Below are 13,323 nucleotides of genomic sequence, written 5' to 3' on the forward strand. Positions count from 1 at the left end.
AAACCATATGAGCAAAACTATCTGACGCATGACCTCGAACTAGTTGCAGTGGTGTTTGCACAAAAAATATGGAGACATTATCTCTAATGAGCCAAGTGTGAGATTTTCACTGATCACCAAACTTTCAAATATTTTTTCATGCAAAAAGAACTAAATATGCGACAGAGATGATGGATTGAACTCCTAAAAGATTATGACTTGACGATAAACTATCATCCGGGCAAGGCAAACAAGGTAGCTGATGCTTTGAGTCAGAAGAATATTAGAAAAGTAATCATGTCGTCACTTTCAACACAACCATGCCTCTGGGAAACGATCAAGATAAGTCAAGATCGAGACCCCACTTTGGTGAAACTGAAACAACAAGCTGAAGAAAGAAATTCATCGGATCTCCAGACAGATGACAAAGGATTTGGGTGGATGAAATGGAGATTGTGTGTACCTGACATTGAAAATCTTCGACATGAAGTAATGTATGAAGCACACAAGTCAAAATTTTCAGTCCACCCCTGCAGTACCAAAATGTATAAAGATTTGAAGAAAAACTTTTGGTGGAGTGAAATGAAAAAAAAGGACGTTGCAATGTTTGTCTCCAAGTGTCACGTGTGCCAAAAAGTCAAGGCGGAACACCAAAGACCTGGTGGACTTCTTCAACCTTTGGAAATCCCGGAATGGAAATGAGAACATATTTCCATGGACTTTGTATTCGGTTTACCAAAGTCTAGACAAAGTCATGATGATATATGGGTAATCGTAGATAGACTCACAAAATCTGCACATTTCTTACCTGTTCGCATGAACTATAATCTGGATAAACTGGCCACCTTATACATGAATAATATCGTATGGTTACATGGAGTTCTAGTTAGCATATTATCAGACAGGGATCCTAGGTTTGCATCCCGTTTTTGGAAGAGCTTTCAAAAAGCTATGGGGACAAAATTTACTCTTAGTATGACATATCACCTTCAAACGGACGGCCAAACTGAGAGAACAATACAAACTATTGAGGACATGCTGAGAGCATGTGCTCTAGACTTTAGTGGTAACTGGAACGAACATCTGTCCTTAATCGAGTTCGCATACAATAATAATTATCACAGCAGTATTGGAATGACACCGTACGAAGCTCTGTATGGACGAATCTGTATGGACGAAAGTGTTGATTGCCACTATATTGGGATGAAGTAGGGGAAAAAGCCATGGTTGGACCCGAACTGATCCAAGAAACAGTGGATAAAATTGCTATGATTAAAGAGAGACTGAAAACTGCACAGGATCGACAGAAAAGTTGTGCTGACCTGAAAAGAAGACCCATGGAATTTGAAATGGGCGAAAAAGCATATGTGAAAGTGTCACCCATGAAGGGTGTGACGCAGTTCAATAAAACTGGGAAATTGAATCCTAGATATGTCGGACCTTTTGAAATTCTTGAGAAAGTGGGAAAACTTGCTTACAGATTAGCACTTCCACCCGATATGTCAAGATTCCACAATATTTTTCACGTTTCGCAGCTAAGAAAATATATTTCTGATCCAAGTCATACTCTAGAGGCTGAACCACTTTTGGTTGAGGGCAATCTAAATGAAGAACTGAAGTACGAGGAAGTTCCAATCCGAATTGTGGATAACAAAGATCAAGCACTGAGGCGACGAAATATTCCATATGTTAAAGTACAATGTTCAAATCACACCGAAAAATAAGCTACTTGGGAGTTGAGAAAAAAGATGCGAGGACACTACCCTTATCTCTTTGAGGATCGAGTATAGCTAAGTTTCGAGGACGAAACTTCTCATAAGGTGTGAAGGATGTTGTGACCTGAATTAACCACACAAGGCAAGCCTTTAAATCACATTCAAGCCATGAATTCAAGGAGGAATTTGAAGAGCCATAACAACATGACATTCAAGCCATGAATTCAAGGAGGAATTTGAAGAGCCATAACAACATGTTTATGGTGTTTAAGGTCATCAAGAAGGCCATAAACATGGATGTAATGGCCTTGAATGAGAGCCTTTTCATCTCCCCTCCATGAGCCTATAAATACTATGCATGATGACCAAAAAAAGGCACAAAACATCACAAACATTATGAAAATTTCAGCAGAAAAATAGCCATACTTTCGAGCTCCCTAGCAGCTATTTTCGAAGCACCGCAGCAGCCGAATTCTTGTCCGGTTCAACGCAGTCCAGCAGCTTTCGTGTCCGAATTTTAGTTGTCTTTCCCTCAAATCTTTGAAGATTATCATCAAGTAAGTGGGTTTTTGCTATATTTTTACGTACAATTGCATTTCATAAGTGTACTACTTGATATATATATATATATATATATATATATATATATATATATATATATATGTGTGTGTGTGTGTGTGTGTGTGTGTGTGTGTGTGTCGACATATTTTTCTTTCGTAAGTATGTCAACATTTGCTTAAAAATACATTATTTGTGTTTTTTGAAATTCGATCAGAATGATATATTCATTTCTATTTGTTATGAAAATTCTTGAACAATTTGTTGTTGGATATTAGTTATAATATTTGAAAGTATGTTTGAAATAATTGAAATGTACTGTAATGATTCGAATTAGAAATGACAAGGAAATTCCGATATTTGATATGTTTTGTTAAAGCCCTGATGCAGTGGGATATAATAACCGTTCTTTTGGCCTCGCCCTTTAGAGGAGTAACATATAGGAGAGTGATCAGTAAACCATAAAAATGAAATGATTTTTAGTGATACGTTTGTACTTTGTTTACATTCGACTCAACATGCTTACTATTGAAATTATGATTACATTGAAATTATGATAATATATTTGTATAATTATCACCTTGATATTTGTTATGTCCGATCGGCCCACATTTACTGAGTATTTACCAAATACTCAATCTTTACATTCCCACCCCAGATAAGAACGAGAAACAAATTGAAGATAAAGAACAAGAATACTTTTGGGGATGGTGATTCGATTCAGGACCAGTCTCGTTATTCTATCTTTTAGTTAGATTATCGTATTTTATGCTTCTGTATTTCGTTTCAATCGCATTGTAAATACGATTATTGAGTTATGTAATAGACTGACTTTTGGTTATTTGATGTACTATATGGCTTGTTGTTATACGATTTAAATCGTTAAACAACGCCGATGACATGTCTCGGTTTCTGGGCGTGACATTTTAGTGGTATCAGAGCCGCCATGTAAGGTCCAAAAATTTAGACGACGTAATCCAACTGCATGCAAATCTAGGAAGTTCATAAAATGAGTAATTAATTTATTTTAATTACTAATTAATTATGTGACATACATGTTTAATTGTTAAATATGATTTTACTGTCATCATGCATAAAATGGTATTTTAGGAATATTCAAGCGACGATCGAGGAACGGGGACCGAGGGCTGAAGAAAATGTAAAATATTTTTATTAAATAATTACTTTTAATTATTTAAAAGATGGTCGATGTTTTTTTAGTATTTTTTTTAAAAAAATAATAAGGGGTTTTGAGGTGATTTTATACGCCGGGACGTAAATTTTATCGGTGTTGGTTTTTTCAACTAAAATGCGAGCTTTTTAGCAACCCGGCTATTAAATTCACATTTTAAATAAAAGAAAACTTTGTTATAATTTTGATTTAATCCTAAAATAGACTAATGGGCCTAATTTAATGGCTTATTAGGCCTAAGGTCTAGATTAGGGATTCATTTATATTTAAAGTGTTAATTATTCAAAACCCTAGTCTCCCCTACACACAAGAAATCGGCCACTTTTTATAAAATTCTGAAAAACACTCCCCACCCCTTGCACAACGCAACACACACGGCACCACACAATTTTGTTGGAGAATTTCGAAGGTGCCAAGGGATTTAAGCCAAGGTTTCGCGTCCCGTTCTTCGTCGTCAACGGATATTCGAGCATAATCTACGCAAAGGCACGCCTTAATCTCATTTTCTCATCCGTTACATCATAGTATTCTTTTATGCATGAAAAGCATGAAAACAAGTGTCACTTTTATGTATTTTCGTTTTTAATCATCATATGAATTGTTAAGCAAAGTTTTTGATTCCTAAATCATGTTTTTATGTGCTTCTAAGGGCTGCCATGATTAGGACATGATCAAGCCAAGTTTTTACATGAGTTAGAGCCCTAGAACCACACCCTAAACACTGCATAATCGAGGGAAACCTGCTGGTGCAATTCTGTGCAAGATCGCAAGCGTAGGTTAACGAGGGAGTGGTCGACCAGGGTTTGGCTTGAGCCAAGGCTCGGTCAGGGCCTGTCAGGGGTCAGGGCGAGAGTCCTAGCCATGCTAGGACTCACGATAAGGGCTGGGAAGGAGTCCTAGCCCACCCGAGAAACGCGCTACATGAGCCTGGGAGAGGATAGGTGTCCAGGAGGTGAGGGGCTTGGTTCGGGGGTCATGGGCTGCGTTAGAAGGAGTCCCTAGGGTCCTAAGTAAGCGCACATGGGTTGGGTCCAAGGGTTGGGGCGTTGGCCGGAGCCACAAGCTCCATAACGTAGAGTCCCTCCTAGGTGAAACTCTCGGCCAAGCTTAGGGGAGTTTTGGGCTGCACATTTTTGAAGTTTAGATAGGTTTCTTGGCAAACCTAGAGTCCAGTAGGGTACTATGGGTTGTTGGGCACGTTTTGGCTCGGATGGGTTTGGGGGTAACTCGCGAAAATCAAAAGTTGGCTCGGGGTCGAAGTTTAGGTGTCATTTAGGGTTTTAAAAAGAAGAAAAAAATGGAAAACGGCTCACGGGGGTCGAGTCGTGGTCCATAAGGGCTAAAATAATATAAAAAGACTAAATTTAGAATTTAGGAATTTTATATTAAAGTTTGGTATTTTTCGGGATTAAAACACCGTTAAAACAATTAAGAAAAGATAATTGAAAAAGTCTAACATTTAAGCCAAATAAAATTATGAAAAAACTCACGTAAGCTTAAATAATTATTTGGGATATGTTAGAGTCATGAAATCAAGAAAAAAGTCGAAAACGTAAAATGTCGAGTCCAGGGGTAAAACGGTCTTTTTACACCTAGAAATTAGTAAAGGTCATGGCAGTGCCCTAAATGCTGTTTTTATGATATTATGATTGTTTGGAAATGTTTATGAATTTCTCATGATTTAATTATGATTTTTAAATGCCTGAAGGATTTTTATGATGTTTAAGAAGTCATTTAAAATACATGTTGCATGCTTGGTTTCAAAATGAAAAATGTTATGCCTGATTTTTATAAAGTGATGCGAATGAAAATGTTGAAGGAATTGAAGTGATTGTGACTAATTCGTTAATGATGGCGACGTCGTGAGGGTTATGGTCCCAGTCGGAGCCCGACGATCGTGTTTCCATTGTTGCGAATATGAGGTTATGAGGTTTGAGGTAAGAATGGGAATGTCGTGAGGGGAGAAGGCCCCAGAGAGAGCCTATTTATGGGAAAAGGCCCCAGAGGGAGCCCCGACGATCGTATTTCTATTCGATCATGTTAGGCCAGGGCCCAGTTGACCGGTGAGAGTGTTGCTGGTGTCCCCCGCCGCCCAGTACTGAGGTTTCACGTAGATGGATCCATCGTCATGTCATGTCATGTTGAGGAAAGTCACAATTAACGATCTGAATTCAACTAAGATAAAGGAAAATGTTTATGATCATGTTAAATGTTCATGTCATGTTGAGGAAAAGTTAAGGATTTATTTATGCATGTCATGAAAATGTTTATGTTTAAAGTTTATGTATCATGGAAATGTTTACGAAAATGGTTATGTTTATGCATCTTCATGAAAACGATATTTTAAGTACAAATATTTTTCACCGTTATATGTTGACTGTATTACGTATTACTCGTTATAAAGATTATGGTGTGTTGAGTCTTTAGACTCACTAGGTGTGATGGATGCAGGTGGTATTGAGGGAGGACTTGATGGGTGATTTGACTGGACTGAAGGTGCACACAACCCGAGGACCATCGCTTCTATTATTCCGCATTTACGACTTTTGACTCATGATTTATGTTAAAGATTTTAAGACTATTTATTTATGCTTTTTGAGAGATTTTGAGAGGTTTAGTATGGGCTATACTTTTCAAATTATTGCTTTTTAGGTTTGGTCAAACAACAGACGTTTATGCTTTGCGAATATTTCACTTGAATTTTTAAATGCTAGTTGGTTGAGGTTTTATTTATAAAGGGCAAAATATTTTATAAAAATATTTTCAGGTGTATATTGAGTTGGCCGAAGTATTAAAAAAAACAAAATTTCTACTACTTTTAAAGCAATAAAAACATCAGGACGTTTCAGTTGGTATCAGAGCAATGGTTCTGTAAAGGGTTGTGCCACCATCAGCGCTGGGAAGATCAGTCGTCAAGCCTCTAAGTTGTAAGTTTTTCATGCTCTATGTGATTTTATGATTTAACCTGCATGAAGTTATGGATATTATGTTTATGATTAGCTTTTTGAGTATTCATGCTTTGCATGCTTAATTTGCTAATTGAGTTAGGATTTGTCGCTTGATTAGAGAACTTAGATTTAAATTCATGTTGGTTACGTTAGAATTTGGAAAACATTCAGATATAATGCCTCCTAGACGTGCACCCGCTCATGAGAATCAAGCCGAGAACAGTGTTAACCGTCGAGGGAACAGTCAAGGAAATGCACCACCACCACCACCACCCCCACCGGGGGATCCTGCTACTCGCGCATTAGAAGGCATGGCTCGTCTTTTCGAGCAAGAGTTACAGCAGCAGCAGTTGCAGCTGCAGTTACAACATATGCAACAACAGCCGCCACCTAGGCCACAGCAGGATATCTATGAGCAGTTCTGGAGGCTAGGGCCAAAGGAATTTTCTGGCACCACCGATCCATTCGCTGCTGAGAGTTGGATCCGTTCGCTTGAGGTGCACTTTCGCTATCTAGACATGGGAGACGCCGACCGTGTGAGGTGCACTACTTATCTGCTTAGGGATGACGCTTCTTTATGATGGGAAGGAGCCGAGCATGGTGTTGACCTTGCTACACTCACATGGGCACAGTTCAAGACGAAATTATACGAGAAATACTTTACTGCTGATGTCCGAAGTCGGATAAAGAGGGAATTCATGACTCGCCGTCAGGGAGACGTATCTTTTGCCGACTTTGTGAAGAAGTTCGATAGGGGTTGCCACTTTGTGCCCCTTATTGCTGGAGATGCGGAGGAAAAGCTTAGGCATTTCATGGATGGCCTACGACCTACCGTTCGGGATAAGGTTATGATGATGCGTCCGGGAAATTATGCTATGGCAGCTACTTATGCATACCAGGCTGAGCAATCTTTGAGGGACATCGACTTTGAGCTACAGCGTAAGAGGCAACAACATCAGAATAATAATCAACCTGCCAAGAAGCCGTATACGGGACCTCCTAGACATCAAGGGCCTCAAAAGCCCCAAGGTCAAGTCAAGAAGCCAGTGCCACCAAAGCCACAGAATCCGGGGGCACCAAAGCCTACTAAGAGGCAACCTTGCAAACAGTGCAACCGTTTTCATCTTGGCAAATGCGAATGGGGATCTCGTAAATGTTTCTACTGCAAAGAGGATGGACACATAGCCAATGATTGCCCAAGGAGGAAAGCAGCTACTACGGCCCGAGCTTATGTTATGAATGCCGAGGAAGCTGAAGGAGAGGCAGACACTACACTCATCACGGGTAACCTAGTCATTTAACATTTTTATATTGCTTATTTCTGCATGAAATGTTAAATTGGTTATTAGGACTGAATTGTGATTAAGTTTCAACCTAGAATAAATTAGATTGCATGTTCTACTTAGTTGGACTTAAGCGATGATTTTAGAAACCATAGAAAAATGATTTGAATTTTTGTGCCTTATTATATGAGAAGGATGTTATGATTCCAAATAAAAAGTGTTAGGGCCAAAATTAAAGAAAATCAAAAAGGGGGTTTCGAAATTTTGGGGGGTCAATATGCAATTTTCGAAAATTTAAAGGACTTGAATGCAAATATTCGAAATTAAGGGACCTAAGTGCAAATTCTGAACTCTTAAGGATAAAAATGCAAATTTCGAAACATGAAGGGCTTAATCAGAACTTCGAATAATATAAGGACTTAATTGCAATAATTCGAAATTTTGGGGTCAATTTTGCAAATTTTGCAAGTTGAGGGACTAAGGTGCAATTCTTCCTAGAAATGTTTAAGTTCAACACGAAATCTTCATTCAACCTTGGGAAATATGATAGTAAATCCTTATGTTTCAACATGAAAAGATTTAAAGACATTTTCACCGCAGGGAGGATTATCGTTCTAGGTGTAGCTACCTATGCTTTGCTAGATTCAGGAGCTACACATTCTTTCATATCAGAAACTTTCATCAAAAGACTGAATATTACTCCTCAAGATATGGGTTTGGGTTTCAAAGTTACTATTCCTTCCGATGATCTGATGCTCACGTCTAAGATTGTTAAGAATCTGGAGCTTCGTTTATTCAGAGATGTTATTCCGGCAGATCTTATCGTGCTTCCTATTCCCGAATTCGATATTATACTTGGGATGGATTGGTTATCAGCGAATGGAGCTTCGATTGATTTTCATCAGCGGTCAGTATCTATTAGGCCGCCCAGTGGTAAATCTTTTGTTTTCGAGGCGGCAAGAAACAAACAAATGCCGCACATTATCTCTTGTCTATGTGCGAGGAAGCTTATTAAGCGTGGATGCCAAGCCTATCTAGCATCTGTCACCACTGCACATGAGTCTATCAGTCAGAGGTTGGAAGAGGTTGATGTTGTGAGAGATTTTCCTAGCGTTTTTCCCGAAGACGTGTCTGGTATTCCACCCGATCGTGAGGTGGAGTTCTCTATTGATCTCATGCCGGGCACTGTTCCTATATCTAAAGCACCTTATCGTCTAGCACCTGCTGAAATGAAAAAATTGAAAGATCAAATCCAAGAACTGCTGGACAAGGGTTTCATTCGCCCTAGTTACTCTCCATGGGGCGCTCCGATTTTATTTGTGAAAAAGAAAGATGGTAGCTTGCGTCTTTGCATCGATTATCGGGAGCTCAATAGGGTCACTATAAAAAATAAGTATCCACTGCCAAGAATTGAGGATCTATTTGACCAGTTCCAAGGAGCTTCTATATTTTCTAAAATTGATCTGCGATCGGGATACCATCAATTGAAATTTAAGGAGTCTGATGTTCACAAGACGGCATTTCGCACGAGATATGGGCACTATGAGTTTATGGTCATGCCATTCGGGTTGACCAATGCGCCAGCGATCTTCATGGATCTCATGAATCGCGTCTTTCAGCCGTATTTGGATCAGTTTATTATTGTCTTCATTGATGACATTTTGATCTATTCCAAGAGCAGAGAGGAGCATAGCCGTCATTTGAAAACCGCACTGCAAGTACTACAAGACAGAAAGCTTTATGCAAAATTCAGTAAGTGCGAGTTTTGGCTTGATAGAGTGGCGTTTTTAGGCCACATCATATCTAGTAGTGGAGTGGAGGTCGATCCAAGTAAAGTGGAAGCTGTGAGAGAGTGGCCATTACCAAAGAGCGTCACCGAGATTCGCAGTTTCTTGGGACTAGCTGGCTACTATCGCAAATTCATTCAGGGGTTCTCATCTATAGCGGTACCCATGACCGCATTGACAAAGAAAAATGCAAAATTTATTTGGGGACCTGAGTGCCAAGACAGTTTTGACAAATTGAAGCAAGCCTTGATATCAGCGCCAGTGCTATCTATGCCATCAGGGCAAGGGGATTATGTTCTTTATACCGACGCTTCTAAGCTTGGTTTGGGCGCAGTTCTTATGCAAAACGACCGAGTTATCGCCTATGCGTCAAGACATTTGAAAATTCACGAAAAGAACTACCCTACTCATGATCTTGAGCTTGCAGCAGTAGTCTTCGCACTGAAAATTTGGAGACACTACCTTTATGGGGAGAATATTCACCGATCATAAAAGTTTGAAATACTTATTCACCCAAAAGGAATTGAATATGAGACAGCGCAGATGGCTCGAATTGGTAAAGGACTATGATTGTGACATTAGCTACCATCTGGGGAAAGCTAACGTAGTGGCAGACGCATTGAGCAGAAAAGCAGCAGTCATCACTCATTTATCGCTCCAAAGACCGTTGCAGTCCGAGATACAGCGGTTTGAGCTTGCAGTGTATGCTAGGGGCGAGGCCCCTAATCTTGCCACATTATCAGTCCAGTCGATATTGAGAGATAAAATCCATGATGGACAGTCCACTGATGAGCAGTTGCAAAAGTGGAGAGCTAGAGATGAAGCCAAGGGCCGGAATTTGTACTCAGTGGTGGACGGATTAGTCCGTTATCGAGACCGTCTATGGGTTCCGAGTGTCGATTCTTTGAGACAACTCATTATGAAGGAAGCCCATGACACACCTTATTCCATTCATCCGGGCGGTACCAAGATGTATAGGGATTTGCAGTTGTTATATTGGTGGCCAGGCATGAAGAGGGACATTCTGAGATATGTATCCGAGTGTTTGACTTGTCAGCAAGTCAAGACAGAGCATCAGAGACCAGCGGGAAAATTGAAGCCACTCCCTATTCCCGAGTGGAAATGGGAAAATATCACCATGGACTTTGTTGTGGGATTGCCTAAGACTGTTAAGGGATTTAATGTCATTTGGGTGATAGTTGATCGTCTTACGAAATCAGCGCACTTTCTACCTATTAAGACGACATTCACCATGGTTCAGTATGCCGACTTGTATATTCGAGAGATAGTTCGGTTGCATGGGATTCTTGTATCCATTGTTTCTGACAGAGATCCGAGATTCACGTCGTCTTTTTGGAAGAGTCTGCATACAGCAATGGGGACCAAGTTACTATTCAGTACAGCATTCCATCCTCAGACCGATGGCCAGTCAGAGAGAGTTATACAGATTTTGGAGGATCTACTGCGAGCTTGTGTTATTGATTTCCAAGGCAGTTGGGAACCAAAGTTACCTCTAGTGGAGTTCACCTACAATAAAAGTTTCCAATAATCAATTGGGATGGCTCCTTTTGAGGCGCTCTATGGAAGAAAATATAGATCTCCTATTCATTGGGACGAGGTTGGGGAAAGAAGAGATATTGGTCCAGATGTGATTGAAGAGACGGCTGAGCTTGTAGTCAAAATTCGTGATAGAATGAAGACTGCACAAAGCCGACAAAAGAGTTATGCGGACAAGAGACGAAGGGACTTAGAGTTTGCAGTGGGCGACCACATATTTGTGAAAATAGCACCTATGAAGGGTGTTATGCGCTTTGGCAAGAAAGGCAAGCTTAGTCCAAGATTTATTGGTCCGTTCGAGATTTTGGAGAGGATTGGGACACTAGCTTATAGAGTGGCGTTGCCACCCGCACTTTCTGGAGTTCACAATATGTTCCACATTTCGATGCTGCGGAAGTACATGTCGAATCCGTCACATGTGCTTAATTATGAACCTCTTCAACTAACTCCAAATATGTCTTATGAGGAGAGACCTGTCCAGATTCTGGCTAGACAAGAAAGACGATTGCGAAACAAAGTCATTCCAATGGTCAAGGTCAAGTGGCTGAATCACTCGGAAGAGGAAGCTACTTGGGAAACCGAGAGGGACTTGAAAGGTCGCTATCCAGAGTTATTCGGTAAGTTATAATTTCGAGGACGAAATTTTATTTAAGGGGGGAGGAATTGTAAGGTCCAAAAATTTAGACGACGTAATCCAACTGCATGCAAATCTAGGAAGTTCATAAAATGAGTAATTAATTTATTTTAATTACTAATTAATTATGTGACATACATGTTTAATTGTTAAATATGATTTTACTGTCATCATGCATAAAATGGTATTTTAGGAATATTAAAGCGACGATCGAGGAACGGGGACCGAGGGCTGAATAAAATGTTAAATATTTTTATTAAATAATTACTTTTAATTATTTAAAATATGGTCGATGTTTTTTTAGTATTTTTTTAAAAAAAATAATAATAAGGGGTTTTGAGGTGATTTTATACGTCGGTACGTAAATTTTATCGGTGTTGGTTTTTTCAACTAAAATGCGAGCTTTTTAGCAACCCGGCTATTAAATTCACATTTTAAATAAAAGAAATCTTTGTTATAATTTTGATTTAATCCTAAAATAGACTAATGGGCCTAATTTAATAGCTTATTAGGCCTAAGGTCTAGGTTAGGGATTCATTTATATTTAAAGTGTTAATTATTCAAAACCCTAGTCTCCCCTACACACAAGAAATCGGCCACTCTTTATAAAATTCTGAAAAACACTCCCCACCCCTTGCACAACGCAACACACACGGCACCACACAATTTTGTTGGAGAATTTCGAAGGTGCCAAGGGATTTAAGCCAAGGTTTCGCGTCCCGTTCTTCGTCGTCAACGGATATTCGAGCGTAATCTACGCAAAGGCATGCCTTAATCTCCTTTTCTCATCCGTTACATCATAGTATTCTTTTATGCATGAAAAACATGAAAACAAGTGTCACTTTTATGTATTTTCGTTTTTAATCATCATATGAATTGTTAAGCAAAGTTTTTGATTCCTAAATCATGTTTTTATGTGCTTCTAAGGGCTGCCATGATTAGGACATGATCAAGCCAAGTTTTTACATGAGTTAGTGCCCTAGAACCACACCCTAAACACTGCATAATCGAGGGAAACCTGCTGGTGCAATTCTGTGCATGATCGCAAGCGTAGGTTCACGAGGGAGGGGTCGACCAGGGTTTTGGCTTGAGCCAAGGCTCGGTCAGGGCCTGTCAGGGGTCAGGGCTAGAGTCCTAGCCATGCTAGGACTCACGATAAGGGCTGGGGAAGGATTCCTAGCCATGCTAGGACTCCCACCCGAGAAACGCGCTACATGAGCGTGGGAGAGGATAGGTGTCTAGGAGGTGAGGGGCTTGGTTCGGGGGTCATGGGCTGCGTTAGAAGGAGTCCCTAGGGTCCTAAGTAAGCGCACATGGGTTGGGTCCAAGGGTTGGGGCGTTGGTCGGAGCCACAAGCTCCATAACGTAGAGTCCCTCCTAGGTGAAACTCTCGGCCAAGCTTAGGGGAGTTTTGGGCTGCACGTTTTTGAAGTTTAGATAGGTTTCTTGGCAAACCTAGAGTCCAGTAGGGTACTATGGGTTGTTGGGCACGTTTTGGCTCGGCTGGGTTCGGGGGTAACTCGCGAAAATCAAAAGTTGGCTCGGGGTCGAAGTTTAGGTGTCATTTAGGGTTTTAAAAAGAAGAAAAAATGGAAAACGGCTCACGGGGGTTGAGTCGTGGTCCATAAGGGCTAAAATAATATAAAAAGACTAAACTTAGAATTTAGGAA

General features: G+C 40.1%; 1 protein-coding gene across 1 annotated transcript; it reads left to right on the top strand.

The window, feature by feature from the left end:
- The first annotated feature begins 276 nt into the window (after nt 1-276).
- LOC140820173 (uncharacterized) lies at nt 277-681 on the top strand. The gene has a single exon (XM_073180496.1). It carries the CDS (start codon nt 277-279, stop codon nt 679-681), a length of 405 nt encoding a protein of 134 aa, XP_073036597.1.
- Nucleotides 682-13,323: the final 12,642 nt, after the last annotated feature.

The sequence above is a fragment of the Primulina eburnea genome, chromosome 18, assembly GCF_022965805.1.
Source record: "Primulina eburnea isolate SZY01 chromosome 18, ASM2296580v1, whole genome shotgun sequence".
Classification (NCBI taxonomy): domain Eukaryota; kingdom Viridiplantae; phylum Streptophyta; class Magnoliopsida; order Lamiales; family Gesneriaceae; genus Primulina; species Primulina eburnea.

Excerpts from the sequence above, each read along its gene's own strand:
- LOC140820173 (XM_073180496.1), top strand. The coding sequence starts at position 277 with ATGTCGTCACTTTCAACACAACCATGCCTCTGGGAAACGATCAAGATA.